This window comes from Gasterosteus aculeatus, chromosome 2, assembly GCF_964276395.1.
Source record: "Gasterosteus aculeatus chromosome 2, fGasAcu3.hap1.1, whole genome shotgun sequence".
In the NCBI taxonomy this organism is placed as follows: domain Eukaryota; kingdom Metazoa; phylum Chordata; class Actinopteri; order Perciformes; family Gasterosteidae; genus Gasterosteus; species Gasterosteus aculeatus.
Window position 1 is genome coordinate 8561578 of NC_135689.1, and position 27564 is coordinate 8589141.

At 44.0% G+C, this 27564-nt stretch overlaps 2 protein-coding genes across 15 annotated transcripts; one reads left to right on the top strand and one right to left on the bottom strand.

Moving 5' to 3' along the window:
* Positions 1-98: 98 nt before the first annotated feature.
* Positions 99-7009, top strand: tcea2 (transcription elongation factor A (SII), 2). 4 transcript variants are annotated; one of them, XM_040193025.2, is made up of 10 exons: positions 99-1563; positions 2897-2959; positions 3069-3174; positions 3729-3828; positions 3961-4151; positions 4586-4642; positions 4897-5051; positions 5162-5308; positions 5410-5481; positions 6666-7009. In XM_040193025.2, the coding sequence occupies exons 1-10, from the start codon at positions 1495-1497 to the stop codon at positions 6672-6674; spliced, it is 969 nt and encodes a 322-aa protein (XP_040048959.2). In that variant the 5' UTR covers positions 99-1494; the 3' UTR covers positions 6675-7009. The 4 variants fall into 4 exon arrangements, with proteins under 4 accessions (XP_040048959.2, XP_077946402.1, XP_040048958.2 ...); XM_078090276.1 differs by having other exon boundaries at positions 1201-1563; positions 3964-4151; XM_040193024.2 differs by lacking the exon at positions 6666-7009 and having other exon boundaries at positions 1308-1563; positions 3964-4151; positions 5410-5528.
* Positions 7010-9067: 2058 nt separating this feature from the next.
* rgs19 (regulator of G protein signaling 19) lies at positions 9068-27314 on the bottom strand. 11 transcript variants are annotated; one of them, XM_078090279.1, is made up of 6 exons: positions 26997-27286; positions 22171-22281; positions 13942-14114; positions 12598-12678; positions 12040-12274; positions 9068-10981 (listed from the first exon to the last, which is right to left on the bottom strand). In XM_078090279.1, the coding sequence occupies exons 2-6, from the start codon at positions 22183-22185 to the stop codon at positions 10793-10795; spliced, it is 693 nt and encodes a 230-aa protein (XP_077946405.1). In that variant the 5' UTR covers positions 22186-22281; positions 26997-27286; the 3' UTR covers positions 9068-10792. The 11 variants fall into 11 exon arrangements, with proteins under 11 accessions (XP_077946405.1, XP_077946422.1, XP_077946414.1 ...); XM_078090296.1 differs by having other exon boundaries at positions 22177-22281; positions 26997-27282; XM_078090288.1 differs by lacking the exon at positions 26997-27286 and adding an exon at positions 26808-26982.
* Positions 27315-27564: the final 250 nt, after the last annotated feature.

The following is a 27564-nucleotide window of genomic DNA, read 5'->3' on the forward strand; positions in this document are numbered from 1 at the left end:
CCGGGCTGGCTGTGCATACCTTTCAGTGCGCGTTAATGCATGAGAGTACGCCCCACTGGACAGGTCACGACCCCCCGCTCGGCCCCACGCTCATTCAGCTGTCATAGCCAATGACGGCGCTCCCAGGAGGATCGCGCCCACCCTCCTAACGGGGAACAGGGACCTGGTGGTCACACATTTGGAATTTACACTTGAACCGTTGCTTGATTTGCTTAATGTCAACTACATTGATCGTCTATAAGTTATTTAAAAAAAAAAGAAAGAAATCACTTTGATGTGACAACATTAGATTTATTGACTAAAGTTGCTTTCTTGTTTGAATCCCTTTATAAACTTGAGTTGGAAAAACGCTCAGTAAACAAAGATACTTGCTCTATGAAAATAGACAACAAAAGTCCCTTTTTTGCACTGGTTCATTAAACTTATTCATTGATAGAAGTCCAAGTCACTAGACGTAGACTTATAGGAAGGCCAATGAGGGATTATTCTTTACAGTTTCACAGGACACGCGAGCCTCTTCGTTAACGGACTGTTAAAGCGACGTTCAAATAACCTCAAAATGATGTTGAGTTGAAGGAAATTGGTCTGCCGGAGAATCACACGCGTCACATTAACGTCTCTACACTGTACACCAAGCAAAGAGTAACTTACCAACACTGTCATCTAGAGGAAGAACACAGTAGGTGCATTTAGGCTTTTCATTTGTGTCCTATTGGACATACATATACATTAAAACACAATTTCAATCAAACAAGGTGCATTTTCAATCAGCAGAAACAACAACATTACACAGGCAAACTATCAATGAGAAAAAAAAAGGCCTACAACTTTTTCCCAACAATAAAAAAAAGAAAAAGGGTTTGTCAATAATGAAATACACCAAAGTTCAAGTCTAAAAGGCAAAAATAAAATAAATGTTCACCATAAACTACCGTACTACTGATTGACCATACTTTTGTTTGTTGAGGTGGATTAAGTCTGGTCCATTTCTCTGCTTTATTATTTGTAGTATCAGGAATATTTTGAACATGCTCTCATTCTCCACACATGTTCAAATATACCCTTACATCTGCTTAAATTCATTCCCAAAAGAAAAAGTTTGGACTGATTAACAATCACTACACGTGCAGTGTGTAAAAAGAGTGACTCACGTGGGCAAAGTGAATATTCGCAGTTATATATGAATCATGATGTCCAATTCTGTCCAACAAATATCCCCAAATCACACGAACTAAAAAAAATGACATAAAGTTTTATTTCTACCCAAGTCCGTATTTGTAAAAAAATAAAACTACAATTCCCATCGTCCCCCAGCGACACACAACAACAAACGAGAGGGAGGCAGCAGCAGCAGCAGCCGGAGACAGACTGCGTAAAGTGGAGGAAATAACGGGGGAGAGAGAGAGAGAGATTTGGGGGGGAGCTTTTCTTACATAAACGGGGGGTTTCTTCACCGCAGAGAAGGACAACTGACGGAGAGAAAATCGGCTCCAAATGGCCAAACCGCAGGAGGTGGAGCGCATCGCCAAAAAGCTGGATAAAATGGTGCACGTGAAGGACACGGTGAGCGCAAAAAAAACTGTTGCAGCATCCGCAGAAAAAAAGAAAGCAAAAGGCACGCGAGCAGGTGATGCGTTCTACCTCCATTAACTGCTGCGAGAAGCTTCTGGAAACCTCGCTGCTGGATGGCTGCTCGTAAATCTACTTCTAACGAGTGCTGCTTCTGTTTTTCATGATTTTGGGGGAAATATTTGGCAATAAATCACCGCAGCTATTGGTCAAAGAGCTGCTAATTACATCAGCCGCACCTTGATGCAATTATCCTGTCAAAGCAGAGATTATTTACTCAACAAGTGGCTGCTTAGGTTGTATGGTGGATTAACTGCAATACTGGAAAACGATGTAAAAAGAAAATGCAAAAATAACATCTCCAAAATGTATCTTATGAAACTAGGAAGCCGAGGGAAATTTTGTGGAAAAATGTCTCATTCATATTTAATCATAACCATGTGATATTTAACTAAGTCTGCAAAGGTTTTCCAGTGGGTACAACATGTATTTTACTTTCCTGGTAAGTAGTTTTCTGTGCGTGCAACCTTTTTTATTATTCACTTTTATTTCTTATTTCTTGTCATTTCTCTCGAGTACAAAATAATTGAGAGTATAAAACTCAATCCAACTGGGGTTGTACTTTTTATATATATATATATGCTCCTTTGCACTCCCACGTGCAGCTGAATTGTATCTTCGCGATTACCACATTTGGTCAAGGTGTTCGTACTGTGGAATTCAGAATGAAAAGGGTCATTCTGTTAAATACTACTTCATTAAAATCAACATATTTAATGAACATGATTATTTTTTATTTTATTTTTATGACTTTATAAATGATTTTCACCTGCAGCAGACAAAGTGCACCAGTTTCCCCATCGGCGTCCTCTTTCACCTTCAGCCCTGTAGTTTAACATCTTTCCGAATGAGTCCTGAGGGTCATATCTTGCTCCATCTGCTGCAATTACTGTTGCTAAACATTCCAACGCTACAAACTAGCTGCTTAAATAGATTTGTGATGCTGGATGTTGGTACTCATGGTACTAAATACCTTTTTACGGCTGGCATTCACCCCGGCCTTCCACCATGCCATCAATTTAAATATAACAAATGCTATAGAGTAAATTGCTATATAACTATATCTGTATCATTTTAAGGGTCCTGGTGTTTTAATTTCCAGAGTGGGTGAGTGATAGTTGAAAGCTTTTCAGCTTCTTCAAATGTAATACTAAAGACCACCTTGACTTTATTTGTTGGATGGTCCACTGAGATGAAACTGCACCTTTCTGTGGGCACACGGACTCCTGCTGAGACGCTAATGTCCGCTTGCTTGTTTCGGCGACAGGACGGAGCTCTCGACCTGCTGAGGGAACTAAAGGACATGAAGATATCTCTGGAGACCCTGCAGGTAATTAACTAATGTGATGCCATTTAAAAATGTGTCCCACTGACAAAAAAATAAAAGCGTAATTATCAGTTCAAATGAGAAAATGAACTTGTCTCTTCTCTTTCTGTAGTCCACCAGAGTTGGGATGTCGGTGAACGCGGTGAGGAAACACAGCTCCGATGAAGAAGTTCAGACTTTGGCCAAAGCGCTCATCAAGTCCTGGAAGAAACTGCTGGGTAAGCAAAAGTGGTGTTATTGTTCTTCCCATTGAACAGGACTTAAGGTTCTGATGGTTATTATGTTAAGATCGTATGTTCCCGGAGTCCACCATGACGACATCATCGACATCTTTTGGATCTGACCAAAATTGACCTTAATGAAGTGAAAACCGACTGAAGGGGTTAAAGTTCACTGATGTGGTTGCAACCTGCCAAGCAGAAGGTTGATTGAGAAGTAGGCTCTTCTATATGAACAGTCGTATCATAGCAGACAGCTGGGTCTCTCCTTGTTTGCCACAATAATTCACCCTTAAAGCACTTATGTTGCCTTCCTTTATTTTTATTTTTTAAAGAAACGCAGTTGCCTGCTTGCTAAGTACAATGAAGATACTGTGGTGGCTCATGTGAACCAGCCGCCAGCCATTCTTGTGCTCACAGCATATGAGCTGCATCGATGCTGTGTGGGCTTAGACGGAGAGCCGCGGTTGCAGGTGTTTTGGCATCAGTCCAAATGCTGCAGCTGCGTCCCAACCGCTTCTCCTCGTCGACGTGGTTTGTTTCCCGCCCTGCAGACGGTTCAGTGGAGAAGCCGGACGAGAAGGAGAAAAAGAGAGAAGGCTCCCCTGTGAGGTCGTCGTCCGCCTCCAAGGACTCCGGCAACAGCGAGAAAAGGTTGGTGATGGCGTTGTGTTTGGTTACACCTACGGTTGGATGATGATGATGATGTCACCACTACATTTTTATCATACTGTCTCAATCCAAACCCTGCTTCCCTTTTTTTTTTTTCCTCCTCTTTTTAATCAGCAGTATGAAGTCAGGGGAGTCCCTCAGCACACCCACCTCACCCTCTGTGCCCACTGCGCCCACCGCACCTCCCTCCCCCACTACCTCAACGCCTCCCCCTCCGATGGCCTCGTTCCCCCCGGCCCCCGTCACCACCCATGGCGTGCGCAACAAGTGTCGAGAGCTGCTGGTGGCGGCGCTGCAGACTGATGGTGAGAAGACGATCATTTCTTTTCAAGCGCATGCCATAATATATTGAAAGTTCACATTTCTACAACCGTTGGCTTTGGGTGATAATTGAAGTTCAGGTTGAAATAAATATATATATTAAAGATTTTAATTTCAATCCATTTATTAACTGTTCTGGGGCTTTAAATCATATACCAGGATTTTTAAGATCATATCTTTTTTTAATTTATCATGCTCAATAAATGGACGATATCGACATTTCTGTGAATCATGGAAAGGGCAAGATCATGTGATATGGTCAAAAACCAATTATGGAAGAATGCCGTGAAATGAAGTTAAAAGCTGTGGGAAGATGAGAGTAAGGGAATGTCTGGAAAGAATCATATTAATTAGTCAAGCAAATTCTGCATTATCTTATTTGTCCTCTTTGAAGTTGAAGGGTCTGTGTGTGTTCCAGATGACCACAAGACCATCGGTGTCCACTGTGAAAATCTTGCAGCACAAATTGAAGAGGATATCCTTTTGAGTAATCCACATGCAGTTACAGAAAATGATCCCAGACCGGAATGACTGATTTTAATCTGGGATTGCTGAGTGACCATAACGCCGCCACAGTGTTTATCCAACAGCGTGACTGTCCGCTCCGCCAACGCCATTTAGATTTAGATCAAGGAGAGCTGGCTAAATAGTCTTTATTTAACATTCAGAGTCGCTCCTCTGGCCGCTGTCACGGTCGCGTTTTGGTCCTTGACTGCTCCTCGAGCCCACAGATCTTCCAGGAGTTTAAGACGACGGATATCAAATACAAAACCCGTCTGCGAAGCCGCATATCCAACCTCAAGGACCAGAAGAATCCCGACCTGCGGCGCAACGTACTGTGTGGAAACATCTCTGCTCAACGCATCGCCTCCATGACGGCTGAGGTCAGACATGCAGACGCTGTGTTTCATCCCAGAGTTGATCCGGGGTGAGGGAAGCTATCGCCTCGATGAGGGCGAGCACAGAACAAGCGTGTGCGTGTGCGTGTGTGCAGGAGATGGCAAGTGCAGAGCTGAAGCAAAAGCGACAGGATCTGACAAAAGAGTCCATCAGAGAGCATCAGCTGTCAAAGGTCGGTGGAACTGAGACGGACATGTTCATCTGCAGCAAGTGTCACGGAAAGAACTGCTCTTACACGCAGGTATGCTGCACACACACACACACACACACACATACACACACAGATAATTGGACAGTTTAAATGACAATATTCAGTTATGATGTATTGTGTGTTTTTTAAAGGTGCAGATCCGCAGTGCTGACGAGCCCATGACCACCTTTGTGCTGTGTAACAACTGTGGCAACAGATGGAAGGTAAATGACAATAAAAAAAAAAAAAGTATTAAATAGTATCAACAGACGTTTAAAAGGTGCTAAATTCCAAATTCAGACCATATGTACGATCAAGGGATCGGCCCACATGGCTTCTAACGTGGCGACCGCTCAAACAACGGCAACAGTGCTGACGGTGTTAACTTGTAGGGGAACCGGATGGTAGCAGCTACACTTCCTCCACAACGCCACCTACACCCGTCTACACCCAGGTGTGAGCACCACGTGAGCTCCGTGCAGAGTGAGCCTGCCATGTTTACAAAGCACAGACCGAGCGAAGCTTAGACACGCGCAGAGAGAGTGACTATATGCTTTGCGCAGTTGGACATATACGCTTTATATAAAGTCTCTGAATTGGAGGTTTCCACCTTTTAAGGTTAAACCTGTAATGATCAAGTAGATGATATCCGCAGTTTGCATGTTAGTATTTCTTCACATGAAAATACAAGCATTTTTCACTATTGTCACTGATAATGAAAGGCATTTTGTTTGTGTGGGAGATGAATAACTGAAGTAAGTAGGGCGAGAAGCTTCACTAAATAACTAAATGATAAAGGTTGGCGGGTGGACGTGTGAGGGACACTCGCCACAAGATGGCGGCAGAGACCAGGCTCTAACTGCTCCTCCTCTTCCTCCCCCCTAACCGAACTCCTGGCTCTCCACTAATTGGAGACACTGAAGGCTCGTGGGAAGTGTCCCAGCACGTCCTCCATCTGAAACATGGCATGAGGCTTTAATGTTTATCAAACAGATATTTAATCTGATATTTTTAAACCACGTTTAGTTTCATATCCTCCCTGAACTCAGGAATGTTTCCAAATAAGCATTCAAAAGTTGTTTTTGTGGTATATAACAATGAAATCTCTTTTCATTGTAATACAGTTCAGTGGTCAAAATCTTGAACAAAACGTGTTCTGTAAAATCAAAGTAGTGCTATAAGAACCTAAAGAGCTCCTCACAAGTGAAGCGTTAGCTGATTCGTCTCTGTAATTATGAGCTACAAATGTCTATGACGAGTACCTGATGCCACTGGTACAATATGCAGCCATGCAAACTTTCAAGGCAAGGTAAACAAAACGTTAACATTTTAGATTTTTTTTTAGAATTGTAATTCACTGCAAAGTAAACTTTAATACTAATAATATATTTTTTTGTCTTTCTTACAGTTCTGTTGAAGAGTGTGTGTGTGCGTGTTTGTGTGTGAGTATTACTCCATCATGAAGCAAACTGACTAGTGAATTGATTGTAAAAATAATGATAATTAAAACAAAAATTTAGTTTTTCTTTTATGTATATAAAAGTGAAAGCTGGTGTATATTTAGAGAAGAATATGCTAGCTCATGTTTTGTTTTTGCGCACTTAGAAGAATTTCTTGAGCTAGCAGAAGCTTTAAGCAATGTTACAATAACATTTAGGCTTAATAAAATAGCGGATGTGCCTTTCTTTGCCATGTTGTGCTGCCACAATATTTTCCCTTAACATTTCTAATAAAGTGGCTCTTGGATTACAATCCCTCTACTGCACTTTCTTCTCTTCAGTCCAGCTTGTTTTGGATTTTGAAGTCATCACAATATTTCAACTTTTTTTTTTTTTTTTTTTTAACAGAACTATATGAACAGAACGAATCCTCTACTCTTTATACTTTGTCTGGTGGACTTCACACCCACTGACTGATAACAACGCAACAACCAGCATCACTGCAGGCTTGTTCTGTTGCACCTGTAACCAAACCTTCCAGCGACGTAACTGACCCCCCCGCAGTACACTTCAGCAGGACGAACACACATTAGTTACCATTAAGAACTTTTAACCGGTTAGGATTTATTTTTAATGTAATACTGACGGCCCGATATGAGCAAACGAGGCAGTCGCCGTCAAGCTGCTTCACTAAAGATACCGACAGTTACAGGAAAAAAAAAGTGATATCATCTCTGTTGACATAATTTCATCTTGGCAACAGCCAGCCCTGTTTCACTTTCATTTGGCCCCCGCGTGGGGAAAAAAAGAATAAATCACAATCGACCAAAGCGTACGGGGGCTAGAGGAGGGATCACGTCGTCCGAGGGGAGGAAGTGGTGAGAAAACGCAGCACAGAAAGCTCCTGTTTGTTGTGGAAACACAGCTGAAGTCTTTCCATACATGAGCATGGGAGCGAGAGGGATGGACGAGGTGGACGGGTCCTGTTCGGCGTCTCCCTCCTGACTGACGTCATGTGCCTCAGAGGGGGAACGCGGCACGGAGACGTCGTCACTCGGCCAACCAGCAAACTTGCCCGCTGCCCACGTCTCACTTTTTGTTTTAAAACGTGTTTTGGTTTACGGGTGAGATGAGGAATAATCTAAAAGATAAAGTCAGTCATTTTGACTAAGAAATATAAAGATTGTGGTTCAATATATATAAAAAGGGTACAGTTCAACCGGTGTGAGTGATGGGGAAACACGTTTTGGAGGAAGGGTGCAGTCCTCATCTTCAATGCAACGACAAGACTTTAAATACTTTGCATTATCAGGTCTTCTTATTGTGCGTCGCACTCTGAGAAGTTGTGTTGCATCTACATTTTCTAAATCAATTTAAATATTCTGCCAGGACATTGACCATATATTAGTACATGATGGACTTTTGGGGGTTTTAAGTACTACATTCTTTTATCATTAACTGTACATTAAGTCAAGTGTGCCTTTGCCTTGTGGCTTGTTCAGCTGCCGTGCTGTGCACGCCTGTGCATCCGTCCTTCAGGTTCATCGAGCAGTTAAATTGAACCTAAACAAAAAAACAGACACAGCTTCTGTTTCACTTGCAGGTTCGCTTGGTCACAGTTCGCTTGGTCACAGGCCAGAAACACTGCACCAAAAGCAGTGGTGTGAATGAGTGCCCCATTGCTGCCGTGCATAAAGAAAAAGTAAAAACATATTGACTCATTGCAAGTTGAAACGTAACGTGACCACCAGTTTCTTGCCAATACACAGCTCTGCTGGTTCCATATTAGAGCATAACATTATGAACCTTTGTGTCTTTGAAGTAGAAAATAAAGAAAATAAAAAGAGCCATTGGCACATTGACTAGAACACAAGTCTTTAAGCAGGAGAAGTAAAGATTACCAGCGTTCATCATAAAGAAACTACACTAGAAAGGTGGGAATTGATGGACAGATAAAGAATTTCCTTTGAGTGAATATGGAGGCATGAAACCGTGCGTGCATGTGTGTGTCAGTCATAGAGAATTACTCCCAAACAAAAACATATCAAGTTACAGTGAACTGTGGAAAAAGACCAGACGGCCACACACACACACACACACACACTACAAATGGACTGTTTCAAAGGTTGGGTGTGGGTGTGTGTGTGTGTGTGTGTGGGTTTCCTTTAGGAACTGAGGGTCAACACACAGAGTGAACAGCTAGAACTGTTTCTGCTCAGTTCATGTTCACTTTCAGGTCACACCGAGTCAAACTGCAGCTTCACTTCGGACGACGAACGGTTGTTTAGAACCCTCGTCTATTTAAAAAGGATGCAAGTTAAGATGTTGCACATTTACTGCATTTTAAAAACAAACAGACAAATAAAACCTATTTGCTGAATATATCTTTATCCGATCTTTTACCGATCTTACTCAAAAACACAATTGCAATTGGGCTGTAAAAACCAGACCGGAGTAGTCAGACAACATAATTAGTCTAAAATATTTTATAACTCATTTATCATATGAAAGAAGAGGGTGGCAAAGAGACTTCAGCATGACAACTCATACTGTTACTGAAATAAATACACCGATTCACAAACACTGAGCAAACAACGCTGCTTCTCATCGGATGTTCAAGACTTTCTGTAGATCTACACAATTAAAATCACAGTTTTAACAAAATATAAAATAAATAACATAACGATACTAAGATGAATGCATTCTGAGGACCTCTTCTTGAAATCAGTTGTTCCGCAGACAACTACAACCTTGTGTTTTCTTCAAACTACATTTCCAACAAAGCACTGGGTGTAAGCGTCACATAACATATTTTTTACATATAATTATAAATTGTTTTTCATGGATATATTTATATATTTTTGAACCCGGGATTTCTTCCCAACCCCCCCCTTCCTGAATTGAACGATCACAGTTAACAACCTCCTGGAGCCAATCAGGAGCAGGCTTCTGAGTGGGTGACAGACAGTGGTGAGGTCAAAGGTGAGAGGTCACAGAGGCAGAGGTCAGCAGCAGTGCCCAGGTAGGCCACCCTGGTGAGTGTGAGTGTAGATTTGTATTACTATACTTACTAGGACAACTATTACTTTTAAAGCTTGATCTTTGTTGCAGAGAGACCATTTCATCTTCTGTGGTCCCTCCTGACCTTTGGCGACCCCTCGCCCCCGTCCCAACCTCTTCCCTGCGAATCCCTTTGGGATCTCCTGGACTCTCACAACTTTTTTTTCTCATATTTTTAACCATTTAACCAATCGTATAGTAACACAAATTGTGTGGGTGTGTGCAAGTGAATGTTTTCCAGTGTTTATTGCCCCAGTGGTCTGTGGTGTCCTTGGTGTCGCGTCGGTACGGTCTCTTGCAGGAAGGGGCTGGAATAAACCAAATGAACAAAAACCAACAATAATCATCACAGCTAAAATGTTCCATATAGTTTTCTCTTAAAAAATAGACGTCTTGTCTGTTTGTAAATCAGTAGTCGGAAGGAAGTGACATCCATCCGTTTATCACAGGGGTGAAATGACTGGTGACTGACGGAAATGAGTCGACTAATAAAAGAAAATAAATCCTTCGTTCGTGGTTTGTAGCAGGGGATGGAGGGAGCGACTGGTGTTTTCCAGTTGAAAGGGAGAACAATTTAAAAAAGAGATAAAAGGAATATGTGAGGGCATCAATCTTTTTCCTTTTGACTTGAGAGACTTGACCTGTAGGATTCAAAAAGAAACGCGAGCGGATTTCAGCGACGGCCGCCTCTTAATCCGCCAACTGAGGGGCAAATAAGTACAAATCCATCCATCCAATGTATGCTGGCAGCTTACCTATTACCTGCCACCTATATTTATATTACGGTTTACTAGGGGAAAAGAATGGAAGAAACTAGAGAGGAGTCAACTGGAGACAAACCTTAAGAGTCTTGGAAACGATACTAAAAGTTGAGGCTTTCTCGGCAGTAAATCTGGAGGCTCTCAGAAGCAAACCGACAAGGCGAGCGGTTGCCTGGTCTTCCTTGGAAAGCTCTGTGCAATGAAATGGTCGTGGCGTCAGTCCTGTAACTGCAGTGTCAGAAGAGGCCGGACCGGGCGGTCGGCAGTGTGCGCGACTAGGATTCGGAGGAGGTGCGCGAGCCGCCGTGAAGGAGCGACCTGTAGATGCTGGAGGAGAGGAATCGAGGGTAGGAGTCCCTGTGCATCAACGTGTAGATCTGTAGCTGGGCGTCTTCAAACGACTGAGTTGTCGGGTTCTGCATCTTCTTGTTGATCACCTCTCGGACCCGGGCGTCCAGACTCACCTGAGGGGGGGGGGGGGGGGGGGGAGACATTCGATACACTTTTAACGAGGAGCGCGACGGCACATGGGAGGACGTGCCTCATTGTTCCACATTGTTTTGGGTCAAATGTTTGTCGAGCGTTGGAACAGTTTGGATGTGGACTCGCTCTGTGGTTTAGTTTATTATCTTCCATAGATGCCGGAGCACATACGGTTATCAGCGCGGGAACACCCAAACACACACACACACACTCACTCACACACACTCACTCACACACTCAGGGCCCCACAGAAAAAGCAGCAGCAGATATTTATAGCGCGACAAAGCGGTCTCCAATGATTCCTCTCGCGTTCACACAAAGAGAGATAGGCGCCCTACCGAGGTCACACACGCAGACGGACGGCCAGGCACGCATCTTCTCCGCCAGACTCAACACGTCTGGATATCTCTGGTGTTCCCGGGTCTATAAAAAGCCTCTGTTGCCAGAAGTAGACGCGCAGGAAAAACTGTACATACATACATCCAAACACACTTGTGTACACTTGCGATGGCGCCTGACGAGCAATGCCTCCAGCACTTTGACTAAATGAAGCGGCCACACGCACGCATGCACACACACGCAGTGAGTCGGTTAAAAATAGCAGCAAAGCCGACGTTGCTTCCCTCGTTTCTCAGCAGCGGAGCAACTTGAGCACGTTGGTTGTGTGCGTTTGTACTTGCTGCATGTTTGTCTGCACCAATCACACTGAAGTGTGTAACGTGTCGCCGCGTCAATTATTTATCCAAATAAATTTCCAAATATCGTTGTTCCAGAAATAAAAGAGCTGACCTCAAGCAACACTTCCAAACGTTTTAAAAAGGGATTAACTCATCATCTCTTGGAATTTCAGCTATGATATATAAATACTTTTCTTTTCCTTGATCCAGAGATGAAAGGGTCATGCTACATTTAAATGTGTAAGGTTTAGAAAAAGAGAAACATTTTTTTTTATTAATGTGAAAGCTGCTAAAACTCCCCAAAACCATCACTTCATAACCTCTTTGTTGCAAATAGGCGTTTCCCCACAGTCCCCCCCCACCTCTTTGGGCGACAGTATGGAGATGTAGTCCTCGTAGATGGAGAGCGCTTTCTCCTCAATGGCGCTCTTGTTGATTTCTTGTTTGAGGTCTTCGCAGGCCAGCCAGAACAGCATGTTCTCCTCGCTGTACTCCGTCCGCAGGAACTCTCGGAAAACATTCCGACCCGCGGGGTTCCTCATCAGCTTGTCGAAAGACTGAGACCACAGGCGGATCTCTTCCGCAGACGGTCTGGGGCTGAGGAAAGGAGGATTCATTTCTTCTTCGTTCATCCAGTTTGACACGTTACAGGATTTCATGTAGACGTTTCCTATTCTGTTTTTCTAGTAGTTGCTATTTTGTCTCCCAATCGTTCCGTGTGTCTGTATGGTTTATGAATGGGAAATATCTGAGCTCACATTATAACAAATAACTCAATAGAGCGAAATCCCAACAACAAATGCCTAATATATAAATATAAAATAATCATTGTTTTGTTGGTGCCGTGACCTAAGCTACGAAATGTTATTAATAAACTTTAAGCCAGACAGAATGGTTGTGCGTTTCTGCCTCGGACTCACCAAGATTCACAGTTCTGTCTGGTTTCCATCTTGGTGTCCTGCGATATTCTCTTCCTCCGCCTCCGCCTCTCCTCTTCATTCCTGACGGGGAGAACAACAGGATGGAAGCTCTCTCTCTCTCTCTCACACACACACACTAAACCACAGCTGACAGAAGAGCTGTAGAACTATAAACGCGTGAACAGTCACCTACGACGATGTCACGGCCCCCCGTTTAATGACACCGCTGAGCAGAGTTATGTGAACAGCAGGGCGGAGCAGCGGCTGCAGGTGTCAACGCCTTCAGAAGAGAGCCATAAACCACGAGGTCTCCTGTGGGAACGACAGAGACCTAATCGCCCAACATCTACTGCCTCGCTACGACGCGGGTTTGTGTCAGAAGGTTTACCAGAAGGGGAATGTCCTCTCTCTGCAGAGCTCACCTGCACCTCCTAATGGAATCCAAGTAGTTGCTGATGCTTAATTGGTCATTTTGTAACTCGATATTATCGGGTCCTGACTTCATTGTTGTTACTTAATGAATAAAAATACAAAACGGGTGTCAGCCACAAACAATAAGCAGACCGATTGGAATACTGCTGAAGCGTGATACAACAACAATATATACAAATTCCACATATGTGTAAGCATTGAATTTGGTTCGTTACAGGTGGAATATAATACTATTACAATATATTTTTGATACAGTATTATAGACAATAAAGCTTAAGGACCTGAAGAATAAAACACATATTGCTAAATTCAGAAATCCCTTCACCCGTAACGATCGATGCTACTTCCTGTTCAACACCTTGTACTTTATTCTGCATAATAGTCCACAACCTTTTAAAAATGCTCACAATTTGCTTTTGATTTTTTGTTTTTTCAATCTTATTATACCAGCATGAGGTTTGCTCTTCTGGATATAATCCAGTTTGGTCCAGGGCAGCAGTCACCCTCCAATCCGCCCTCAAAACCGCACGGGGCTTATTTTAGCTCTGGCGGTAATCCCCCAATCATGGATACGCATCAGATAGGGAATTAGGCGCTGCTAGAAATATGTGCCTCATTTCATCTGTAGACTTTCCTAATTTAACTTGAGGGTAAAGTTTGGAGATGTTTTGAAGGTGATGCTGTGATACAATGTAAGGGCAAACATTTCAAGCTTCATTCAAAAGCCTCAATACAGCAAAGTAAAAGATGACATTCAGCCCGGCAGGACCAGGGTACTTGCCCCAGTGTGTACTTGCTTACATAAGAGGTTTCACATGTGTGCCAGGTTTGTGTGTGTGTGTGTGTGTATTTGTCTGTATAAATGCAGCGTGTGTGTGCGTGCGCGTGTGTGTTCTTGTTCTTGTCTCCTACCACGAGCAGCTGCAACAGCAGCACCAGCAGAAGCAGCAGGCATTGGGCCGTTGGGAGTTCTGCGTAGTGGTCATGCCCCGCCCCCCCGCGGTCTCGCTCAGCGCCGAGGTCTCACTGCGACCTCCTCCCATGGCCAGCTCGCCGCCTCGCTCGGCCGGGATTGGACCCGTGTACTGCAAGGACACAGGCAGGGAGAGACATGTTCTCATTGCTACTGGTATTTATAGCGATGGAAGAAGTGCTGTCCTTTAATTACTGGTAAAAAAAAGCACCAGTATCAAAATCTTAAAAATACTCCAAATTCCAAATCCCATTTATGGAAGTAAAAGCACCAAAAATATTACCAACAAAATGCTATTTCGAAGTATCAAACGGTAAAAGTAATTTTCATTTCAGATGAAAAGTTGATTCAAGGAAACATCGAGGCGTAAAGAATACAGCGTGTGTTACACACATACTACATAGACAGTAGGACGTGACGTAGCAACTACTGCTAAAAAGCATATAAAAAGAAGGAAATATCCTCGAACACGTCTCTGGTGACGCCGCTCGTGTTGGACAGAAGCAAAAAATGATTATCTTTGTTTACAGTGATCACACCAAAGACGTTTGAGCTCATTGTTTTTAAATACTACACATAGCAGGTTTGCCTTTAGGGATGATGATGATGAAGATTTTGGTGTTCACAGGGAATCTACAGTCAAATAACAAAATAAACCAGAATTTTTGCATTGGAAATGTGTTTTGTTGATAAAATTGTCTTTGGTGGAAGAGACGGAACAGGAGAAGAAAGAGAGTTTTGTCGTATTTCAGGGACTTGAGGGCACACACACACGCACACACTTATTTTTGCACTGTAACCAGATTTGACCTGCTGGTTTAAATAAACACACTTTTTAAAACAGAAATTGGGAGGGATGGAACAGGAAAAAGACGAAGGTTATCTGATGTGAGACAGTGAGAAAAGGGGGAATAACTGCATGGGATGGCAAAGGGAGAAAAAAAAGGGGCAGACATGTTGAAAGAGGGCAAGATCATAGATTACACAAGAGAGCGAGAAAGAGGGAAACAAGAGATGTACACATTTAGAGAGGTCATGGAGGAAGAGAGAAACACCACGGAGAATAGAGGAAGTGAAAGAGAGCGGGTATGGAGACAGAGCGGGCAATGTGATGCATCATGTGATTGGGCTGTGAGCTCTCTCACACTCACACACACACACCAATTTTGGGTTTTGGACTAAAGGCAGCAAGCTTTTTGGATCCTTTAATTGATGACGAACATGTTTAAATACATAGTTCAAGTTCTTTTTTACATACATTTAAAACTAGAATGAGTAAAAAAAAAAAAATGTTACTTTTTGGAACGAAAGGGCCCGAGAGACCCGAGAAACACAGCGACATGGCCAAATATGTGCACACTGTCCAGCACACAGTGTGCATCATGTGCTCACACAAACACACACACATGCACAAAATGAGAGTAGGTCTTCACAGATGCACGATATAAAAGGGCACCCGGACGCATAAACACAAAAAATGCATTCAGACGCCATCATCATCATCATCACATTGGGAGCTTTTGTTGTTATTTTTCTGTTTCTCTAAAATAGTGAAACTACAGCTAACAGCCTCCAGCTGTCCACTCGCTGATCTGTGTGTGTGTGTGTGTGTGTGTGTGTGTGTGTGTTCTTAATGCCAACACTGAGAGCGGGTGAATGTGGCAGAATGGTCATGCCGGTATCACCGCGGATAAGCGGAGTGAAAGCAGTAACCTGCGACCTGTTCGTGATCCACCGCCTGTTTTGGCCGACTGGTTGACTGATAACAACGCAGGGAAAGACAAAAAACCTTCCACCAGCCACAACTCTGAGATCCAAAGATAGCGAGTCCGGTAAAAAAAAAAAAGAAACCCCCTATTCCTGAGAAAAGTTAACCCAGTCTCAGCTATAGAGATCCTTTCAGTACTAAAATACGTTGAGACCTGCAGTACTGTGGTTGGCCACAGGGGGCAACTTGACAGCACGGCTAACGCACCGTATTTGGGGGGATGGGATGGGGGGGGTAAATGTCCTTAAGCGGTGAGGTGACCTTTACATTGCCAGCAGGAAAAGAAAACCTGACTTTAAAATAGTCAGTTAGTTGGTATTTCTCTCTATTAATGTGTTAAAGCTGCAATCAGAGTGTGATCACTGCTGAAACAAACAAACACACACACACACCTTTAGAAACACACCCACACACCGGCCCACTAGCCACTGTTTACCTGCGCCGCCAGAGCAAAGACAGGAACACTCCCTTCCTCTTTATTACGGCCGTGTTTTATAACACTGTTTCTGCCTTTTAGCGGGTGTGAGAGAGAAAAATCTGTATGGAAGGTGTGTGTGTGTGTGTGTGTGTGTGTGTTCACCACATGTGATGAATGAGCACGATAAAGTTAATTATCATTTTAGTTTAGAAAGCAGAAGGCAGGAAAAAAGGACTACAGAGAAAAGCACGAGAAGAAAGAAAGAGGCTAATGTGTACAGTTCCTTCTGAGCAGATGTCTCACTTCCTCTTGCTCCACATGAATTTCAGTTCACGTGTGTGCGTGTTTCTGTGTGTGTATGTGTGTGTGTGTGTGCGCTTGTGCGTTTGACAGGATTTGGCTGGGAGTGTTAATCTGATTAAACTAGATGACATTAGAATGCCGAGAAACCAAACACACACACACAATAGTTCACTTCCGACTCATCTTAACTCCCTCTCTGTAAATATGTTTTGAACCTGAATCCACCGCGGAGAAGTTGACAGAGCACACACGCCGTTTTCCTGCTGCACGACGCGTACACGCCCAGAATAAATCAAAAGGCACCAGTTAGACGTACAGGCGCCTCGCTCGAGTGCCAAGGCCGAGGCGGTTCTAATGTGATTCCCTGCTTCACGTCGGCAGGTGGAGAAATTCGATCTGCACAATCGGTCAAACGCAGGTTGAGATTACGATTCCCACAATTACAACAACAAAGCTAAATCGCACAAACACATGGAGGCAACTCTTGGGAGCCAAAAGGAGCAGTAGAATATTTGGAGTGTTTTGCATCTGTGAAAGCGAACTCAAATCAGATTTTAGTTTGAATCTTTGCTAATATTAATATATAAACCAGCAGATATATTCTGCATATTTAAGGATGAATGCATGTAGGACACGTGCACGTCCTTTGAAAATCCATCCATCAACTGCGGCGCAATCATCTCTTTTGTACTGCGCACATCCCTGCAGGCTTTGGCCGCACAGATGGACTCGCGTACCATGCCAATAAAGCCAGATGACATTTAAAATCAGAGAGAGGCACTGCCGGGCATTTGTGTAATGCACGTTTGTCTACAAATACACACACATACACACACGCACGCACACACACACACACACATGCACACGCGCACACACACACATCTGTACCTGCCAGCAACGTCTAAGTAATTAAACAACACTCATTGAGGGCGAGGAAGGGGGGGATTATCAGTGTTTTTACTTTTTCTCCAGTGCCTCAATCACACCAAAAGGTTTCTCTCATAAACAAACGTCGAATAAAAAACAAGTTAAACACAAAAAACAACCTGGAGACACCTGAGATGAAGCAATGGAGCAGAGAAAGCAGAGCTCGGACGTGCGACACCAGCTGCAGGGAGCGAATGGGGACGAGCGAGCAGGTGGGCGGGCTCTGTGAGCCCAGAGACCCAGGTGCGTCCAATCAGACGACAGCCTCCCAGACTGTGGGAGGGGGCGTCACGATATCGCGACAGGCGCCATATACGGGCAGAGGAAGTCACACATGCAACCTGCAGACTGCAGCAACCGATTTGTTTTTGTTTTCTTTGTCTACTTCTGCGTCTGGTCTGGTGCCTGCGTGTATTTGAGGATTAATATTTTACATTAGACAACGCTAAAGTGAGTTTTTGTTAACCGTAGCATATTTTCTGCTGAATACGGAGTGCAGAGTTCACTCTGCGCTGTGTCATTGAGGACGCCGGACGCACTGGGGAGGAAAGGACGGGACTCGCCGCAGTGTCTCAATTGCCCAAAATGAATGGAGTAGAATAAAACTGTAAACTATGGCCTGAGTCGGTTTTTGTTTGTATTCTGAACCCTTGCGTCGTCCAGTGGGATGCTGCTGTATGACATTCAAATGATTGTACTGTTTTTATCATTGATAATGTTATTGTCTACACTCACTTCAACACTTTAACCTCCCCACATCACCCTGCGGGTCTCTTCTTGTGTTATTTGATTTCTACTACAGAGGATGTGAAGGACAGCGTGTCCCATCCTCCTTCTGAGGGAGTTCTCAATAAAGAGCTTTTCTTCAGTACATAGCGGATAACACACTGCTGTATATACCTCACACCCCGTTACCCCTCAGGGCATTATTACCGCACAGCTGGAAGTGATAAGACACACGTTTACCAAACCACCTGCCGTGTTCTCTCATGTTTGGGATTATTTCGAATTAGTAGAATGATTCCAGCCAAGTCACAACAGAACAAAAGTCTTCCGGTACGGAGACATTTAAGACTCGATGGAGCTCAGTCATCTCCATTAAAATTCATAAGATTTAAGTTGAAACTAAAGCAAAAGTGAGCCCAAGAGTCCGTATTCCTCCCAGAAAGATAAGCACAGAAGAGCATCACATGATCACATCAATATTGACATTTTTGCTGAACAATCAAACCTGCAACGATCATACATATACAGACATGACTGGTGTAACACAACATATCTAACACACGCGGTGCGCTTCCCACTACCCTGTATGGAGGTCTCTCCCCCTTAGCGTATTCTAGAAATAACCGCACAAAGTGACCTGTTGTGACATAGAGGACAATCACAGCCTCGTGAGACCACAAACAGGACAACAACTGAGTGTGTATGAGCGTCCCCTGTGTTCCTGAGCAGTTTGCAAAACCAAAAGTGCATAAATCGAGATTGATTGATACCAATTCCCAGCGTGGACTTTTCTAAGCAGTTCCTGCAGGTCTTGGGTGTCTTAAGCTCAGATCCGGTGGATAAGAAAGGAAATTAAATATGGCAAAGAGGAGCTTTGCTAAGCTCCTGTCCTGACATGTTAAACACTGCTAAAGCTTCGCTAATGCAATGTGACACACACACACACACACACACAGCTCTCCTCTTGTTCTTAATCTGTCTCTCTACTGCTTTTGAAAATCACACACACTTTTGCTTTCACACTACTCCCTTTTACTTAAAAACACACACACACACACACACACACACACACACACACACACACAAAGTGGGTCTATAAATCCAGCCTAAAAGCGTTTTGTGGTGACAGATTCAAAAATTTTCACCAGAGGGCTGCGCCGACCAGCTCCAAAATTCTTCTCCTCATCTGACCTTCTATGGACATGCCTAGCCACACACACACACACACACACACACACACACACACACACAATCAAGCTACAACTGCTCACATGTGCATGCAAAGTTACAATACACAAAGGCACTGTGATCCACACGCAAGCGCAACGACAGACACGCGTCACCTCGTACTCGCATTATTACACGAGCTGCGTTCCCATTTCAAAATGACTCCGCCTTAACAAAGAGGATCGTTACAATCAAGGTCCAAATCAAGCAAAAGGAAACGCACAAAGTCACTCAGTGTGACGGGAAAGGCCCGACGCCGTTTCCAGTGGCTTCATTGTCGTGCGGGTGGAAGCAGACAAGTCGTAACAGAACTCCATCTGTGGCTCGTTTATCATTTGGGTGAACTAATCCTTTCAGCGCATCATTTTCGCAGACTTCAAAGTTCGACCCGATCAGAACGCCACCATCCAGCTGGAGGTTTCAAACGTCGGGGGAGGGAAGGGAGTGAAGGGGGGGGGCCGAGCAACATAGTTTGGATCATTCCTCCAACACGTTCACCTGCAGCACTTTACTGTGGTGGGTGTGTCCGCCCACATCAGCCCCTCCAAGGGGGGCCGGGTGGGCTCGCTCTGAGATGAAGAGAATTCTGTACATTTTAATGTTAAATCCGACAATGGTGCAGTTTGATTAGAGCTCTGCAGAACCATGTGCTCTTGTATACGACTTGTGGCAGAGTGGAATTAAGTACAAATGGCCTACTTTGCTGCAGCTTTTATGTTTGATGCGATCACCTCGGGTTTAATACATTTGTTTTAGACCAAAAAAAAGGTTTCCAAATGTGAGTGAAAACAGTTGTCAAATGAGCCAGTAATGAAAGTCCTTGTAAGCTGCAGCCCGAAAAAGTAAAAATAAACGTTAAAACACATACGGTCATATGTTGCGGAGATGCCTAATCAGAACAAAACATCCGAATGTCAAGTCGTATTGCATTAGGAAATTGGCAGACTAAAAAATTGCCAGAAGTTTGAAATTGTTACTGTATTATTTCCCAGTTTTTTCGTATAAAAACGAGAACATTGCCATGTGATCAAGATAAACCATAATGAACTCGTGCCTGAAAAGGGTGGAATGTGTCTGAAACTCTCATTTGGGAAATTCAGGTTTGTTTTTTTTTGTCTCAATCATCAGTCAAAAAAAGGCAAACTGCATTTCCCCAAGATGTCTCACTTCAGGAACTGAGACAAACCGTCTTGCTTAAAGCTCGATGACTCCAGTTTCAGGTTCATCTAAAACGCAGCGATGAAAGAGTTTCTCCCCAAAGACGACAGAGAACCTCCTAAACAACCACCACAGCCGTCCTTCCACATGCATCCTAAGCACTTAGTCTGACACCCCCCCATCATCAAACACCAAGTGCAACAGGGACTCAAACCACCAACACTGGTGCTGCCTTGCTCCATCCGTTGAGCTACAAAGTCGGAAAATAAAAAAAGAAGAGCCCCGTTGAGTAACCGGCACATGGAAGCAGCAGCACGCGGACGCCATTCAGCAGCAAAGCTCACCGGGGACGAGTCGATTCAATGATGGCAGAACGAGGACGGATGAGCGGACGAGAGAACTGGCGGCTTCTTCCTTTCGTTTTCTCGCGCTCTTATGCTGAAGGCTACGACGTTTCCATCAATCAACACGCATTCGCTCCAGTAAAAGGAGTAAAGAGAGACGGAAGACAGTCCAATGCAACAGGAAAACAGAGCGAGAGCAAGCGAGAGAGAGAGAGAGAGAGAGAGAGAGAGGGGCAGGAAACGGAGACGGAGGTATTGTGACACACGTGGCTTCTTGGTTTCTTTCTGAAACTTGATGAATCAGCCGTGGCGTCTACACACGCGCGCCCACGCACAGCGGCCCGACCCGCCGGGTCTGCGAGGGCCCATTCATGCCGAGGGCGGCTTAAAAAAGGGGAGAAACATTTACATTCCTTCTCCCTCCAACCTTGGACACCTGTGGGGTGCAGTCTGGACTTGTCAACGACGCTCTTTTGCCAAGAACACCAAACTCTATAAATCTGACTGCGTAGCAGTATTAATGCCCCGGGTGTCACACACACACACACACACACACACACACAGCGATGTCTCTTCACCGCTCAGCCGTGTCTTTCTCCCGCATTCTTTCAGAGTGAAGGAGACGAGAAAAGAACATTGGTGTGTCCAAACCCCCCCATGTGTGTACACTTTGGGTACTTTCGGGTGTGGTTGTCTGTTTGGACACCCACATTTCAAAAGGCAGTGATGCTTCCTGCTACACCATAGGGGTGTAACGGTGTGCTGAAGTCAGTCGGTACGCCTGCCGAGGCCGACGCATCGTAGCGGTTATTTGTTGTTGACTAAATGATCCAGAGATAAACAAGGGGGACAACGAGTTAATAGGGAATTCATTTTGAGCCCAGAGGACTGATCCTGGATTTGTCAGGTTGACACTCATCTCAACAGTACAGATAAACTGCACGTTAGTTGGATTACGCCGACAAATCGTTGGTTCGCCAAACCGAGCCCATCGAACGCGGACCGGTACTTCCTAGTACAAGTTTGCACATGTGCAGTACAAATAGAGCAGTATATAATAGATCAGGTAGTGAGTCTTGTGTTTTTGTTCCTGTGAGTGCGGATAAGCCAATTAATAATAAAACATGACATTTGATCAGTTCATAAACTCACGGACTTGCCGTTACTTGGATTTTTAGGCCGCATCAGCATTGGTACGGTCGATTATTGCTCTTAGCCGGTTCTTTTTATGGCAGATAAGATCATTTGCCAGACAGGTAAACAAAGAAATGTTTTGAGACACAAAGAGATGGTTTACCAGTACGTCCGTCATGTGGCGAGGGCGGGCTGTCGGTTAGTGTGTGAGGAGTCAGCGACGTTAGCAGGCCGGACGCATGCATGTCATCCCCTTTTCTGCCTCGGACCCCTCCTTCATACACACACACGCACACACACATGCGCAAAATGCAAAAATGAACGTGCATGTGAAGACGCCAAACCAAAGCACAAACAAGCACAATGCAAACGCATTACGAAAACATACAGTCATTCACAAATATGTATGAAATCCCAAAAAGAAAATTCAGTCATCAACCAAAAATCTAAATAAAATCCATGTTACCACAGAAACATGAACGATGGACACACGCAATTGAAAACACACACACACACACACACGAAAAAGGAGAAAAGAAGCCATAGTAAGTGTGTGTGTGTGTGTGTGTGTGTGTGTGTAGCAACTTTTCACCTGTCACCTTAAGTACAGACGACGCTCAATCTGTCTCACGGGGCTGTGAGGAAGCCACATTCTCATGAATCACAGGTTTTACTCAGTGAAAGAAGAAGCGAACCAGCGTGTTCTTCCATGAACTCGTCTTTCTGACCTTCTGAGGAACAAGACGATCTAATAAAGAGTTACGCGAGGACTCCGTTGCCAGATATTGGAAGGTCGCTGCTTTTCCCATCAAAGATGACTCGGGCTGGTGGAATAATTGTCCTTCACTAATAATTACTTGAGAAAACAAATAAGCCACCGTTGTGTTTCTAAACTGCCACTCAATGGCTCTTACACTCCACTGTCCAGCTGACGAAACTAAATGCTCAACGGAAATCTACAAATTGGTTGCTATGGCAAAGGAATTTGCATAACAGATACGCTTCCATTTTATTAAATATATCAATCCAAGCTGCAACTGACGGAGACCCTGCTGGGTTTTTTACCACAATTAAACTTCTTTTTGTCACGTTTGGAGCCGGCATCTGTGACAACTGGGGGATTCTGAATTTGCCAAAAGGTCATTTTATAGGCCAAATTATTCTAAACAGGAAAATAATTGAAATAAAAAATGTTGCAGTCCGTTTTCAGATTATCTACAGCCTCAAGAAAAGAAAATGACTTTTTGTTGAGCGATTTTACATTATTAGAGGAACAACGTTGGCCTCCATGAAACTCTCTGACCTCTTGATGAGATCCTTTATTAATTCCACTTGGTGACCTCAACAATGTGTGGTGGTCAAACTAAGTTTCCGGACAAACATTTGACATTTAGGGAGATCTTTTTTTTCCCCATCAATGGAAAGTATGCTGGAAATTAAACGTCTGTGGGAATTCTGATCAAATAGCTAAAAAAGAGTGACACCCTGTCACGCAGACAAGGCAAAGACACAAACACAACCATGTGTGGCAGAAACAAACGATCAACACTTTGACAGCAAGAGAGACAACATCAAAAAAACTAAAACAAAAAAAGAGGAAATATGCAACAGACACAATGAAGAAAGAGGATGTGTGAACAAACTGACAACGCAATCATTAAAAAAAAAGAAAAAAGAACTGTAGACCTTTGTCCGTGTGTTTCTTAATGTCAGGGTCGGTGCCGCAAAATTAGCCAAAGATGTATTTTATTTAGAGCCGATTCTATTGATTTGATTTACACGGCGAGGTAGAAAACGAGTGTCTCAGCTACTAAGAGAACAATAACAAATATGACTGGGATTTCTGAGGGCATTTTTTTCGTTTAATCAAACTCTGCTCCGTCGGCTTGGTTTGATCAGGGAACCAGAGAAAAAAAACAAAGCAACTACGAACAAACTCACTTCTCTTTCAGGAGGAGTTAGCCAGCAATTCCACGTACTCGGAACAAATATGAAACAGAAGGAAAACAAATCTGGCCAGTTTGTAAAGCAACGTCCTGCGCAATGAGTTCACCCAAAGTAATCCAGAGTGAAGGACGACATTTACTACCAAGTGAAGGTTGTAAAACACCATTTCTGCCTTTCTTAACCATCCGAGACACCTTATATGAGCAGAAATAGGAATCATGAGTCCCGATTGGAACGGACCGACCCCACTGTTATGTTATATAAGATAAGGTAAACAACGAGACTGCTACTGGCCTGCTGTGGGAGAAGCATGTGTCAGTTTATACATAAACACGCCATCGACTACGGCAAGGTCACTGTGAACTCACAAAAGCACAAACACACTGTAGGAAAAGTAAAGAACCTTAACAGCTGATAGGGCGCTTTAATCAAATACAAAAGCGTATGTTGGATTGTGAAAAAAAGAAGAAAAGAAAGGCCGTGTGCCTCGCATGCAGCGACGACAGGGCGCGTGACCCAACCAACGTCAGGTGGTGTAGAACGGGGGGATAAATCAGCAACAACCGTAGCGACGGCGTCCACTTGGCCGGAGAGTGAGAGGTCGGCGGCGCGGTGCGTTACGTCGTGTGAACAAATGTGGAATGGAGACAAAAAAAACAGAAAAGTGATGGGGGAGCAGCACACGCAGTCGTATGACTTTTGCCATTTTCAATAAAGAAATGACCTTCAAAACCACAAGAAGAAGATGCATAGCTACCTTGGTCCCTCCACGGCGCCGCCTGTCTACGCTTCGGTAGCAAAATGAGGAGGTCCGGCGAACACGACTTCGAGAAGGAAACGGAACGATGGGAATAAATAGAAACGGGACGTTTGACAAAAGTTCAGCCGTTTACACTTCTGCATCGCTCACGGCTCGTAAGGACGCGCAGCCATGGAAATAATGCACATGACCCATTCTTGTTGTTTTCTTCCTCTCAACCGAGCAGAGAGCTCGGTTCAGAACAGATGACATAGTTGGAGAGCAGAAAATGAAAGTAATAAATCACAGATGCGTTGTGTGTGTGTGTGTGTGCGTGTGTGTACGTGTGTGTGTGTGTGTGTGTGGTGGTCTAAAGTAACGTTACTATGATGTAATCTCGTAAAAAGTAGTTTTGGTCAGAGTTGAATTAGCATATAAAGTGTGTAAAAATGTAAACAGCAAAAAAACAGCATGAATGGAGAGGGAATTTTGACCCGTTGTGAAACATCATTAAAACTACGAGAAACAAGATTGTTTTCATCAATGAAAATAGAATCGTCCAATAGATCATAATTAAACTTTTTTTTTAAAACATTTGGAATTTAATGGATTACACTTAGTTTAGCAGTTGAAAGGAACAGCGCCTCGTAGACCAGCTGCTATAAACAAAAACAAATGGAACCGTGTCTGCCAACATGGACCACAAATAGCCGGGGATTTAGTTATTTAGGGCAACAAAAAAAAGAAAACAACTATTTGATCTGCTCCCTTTTTTCTTGTTGCTTAGCCAATTTGTGAATCCAATACGCGTTACAATCTGAACCGCCAGTACGAGCCAGGTCAATTTCCTCATGTGGTTTAAGCAACAGTGTGGAACGTAACAACGAGTGCTCAACGCATCCAATGGGAACTGGCTGCTCACTGCTGTAATCACATTGTACGTGTAAAATGTCACGGGATGCAGCCGGTGAGTTTTGCACTGAATGCCTACATTTGTATTTGCGAAAACTGTCCATCCCCCCAAAAAAAACACATCTTAAGCTGCGGCGGCAGATCAACAGCAACCATCAACCAGCGTTCAAAGCTTTGGCCTGCGATGCGCCTTGACCAGCAGGAGGGCTTTAAATTGATCTGCTTTTGACGTAACTCAAAGTCCCGCATTACACAGCATCTCTCCAGCAGGGTATCAGATCAGAGCCCCAGTGCAAATAAAACAATTCCCAAAACATTTAAATTGACGCATCAACCAATAACAAAATAATCAGGTCCAGCCAGGAGTTGTTCTGGATGAAGCACTAGAAGCTGATCATCTACGAGGCTAATGAAAACTTTATGATCCCACACAGAGCAAATTGTTCTCATCCAGAAGACCACACTAAAAAAAAAAAAATACAACAGCATAACATTAACAATAAGCTCATCCATCATGGATGAAGTTGCAAAAACACTAATACTCATAATAAAAACCATTTGCTCACGCCTTTGAGGATGGCCATGCATTAATGAACCCTTTGCAGGTTGTTAGAACGCAACACACGAAAGTATCTCCATTAAAAACATCCACCAAATCACTGACACCACAACTGTCAACACTGCAATGCACATTGCGCCTGGGAAGAATTGGACCAGAGCTAATAGAAAAAAACAAAAGTGAGATAGGCTCCTTTTATTGAATTTAGCGTGCTCACATGTGAGCAGATAAAGAATAAAGTGCTGGTTGACAGAAACAAGAAAAGGGGTCAAAGTAAATTCAAAGTGGAAATACACAGATTGAGCAAAGTTAGATATTTGTCACGGCTGACCGGTGTTGTCTATGAACCCGCTGTCCCCTGTGAACCCTGAACGCACCACGGTCATCAACAGCGCGAGCGTGAAGCGCCCTAAACTCTCTTTCCCGACGTGAAAACGAAGAACGCTTCAAGGCTGTAGGAAAAAAACACGTTAGAATACATACGTATATTTTCAGAAACAATTAACACTGAAACACAGCTCAAAATAATTCTCTTTTTTTTTTGCCCCATTGCCTCGTCCGCTTCCCGTTCTTGAGAGAAGGACTCAAGGAGGTACGGTGAGGAAAGGAGGTGAGGTAAGGAATCACGGAGATCGACCTTTACCTCAACGGCGCGGAGCGCGAGAGAGAGAGAGAGTGAGAGAAAAAAGAAAAGAAAAGCCGCCCGCCGACTGGGGGACGAGGGAAGGGGAAATTAACCTGGAACCTGGAACCAGGACCCCCCCTCCTCTCCCCGCGTCCTCCCCTCCCTCCCCGCCTTCAAGCTCCTCTCCGCAGCCGATCGGATACTCACAATCTTGGCATTAATAAGGTCCGGAGGGCGGTATCCGCTGCTCTTTCGGAGGCACATCCGTGTGTGTGTTTGTGCGCGCGCGCGCGAGTGTGTGTGTGTGTGTGTTTGTTGCTCTGCGGCTCCACGGCGGAGGGAGTGTGGAGTGTGAAGTGGGAGGGGGGAGGGAGGGGAGGGGGGGGTGTGCGTGGATTTCTTTTTTATTTATTTTTCTAAATATCCTGCCGCCGCTGTATCGGAAGAAGACGGAGAAGAAGGAGTCCGCCTCCTCCCCTTTCTGCTGCTCTCCTCCTGCTCGGGTTTTCCCACAGAGAGAGAGAGAGAGAGTGATAGAGAGAGTTAAGCAAAGAGCGCGTGTTTGAGGGCGGGAGGGAGATCACCGCCCTGACGGACACGGGCGGCAGAGCGCATGCGCGGACTCACGCCTAACGAAGAAGCAGGAGACCCGGGAGTTTTTCTATAATTAAAAAAAACTTTTTAAAACATCATAGGTTATCGTTACAAATAATGCATGCGCTGTTTCACCACTACTTTACCTTAGCTACGCTACTGTGTAATTTTCTTTTTGTGT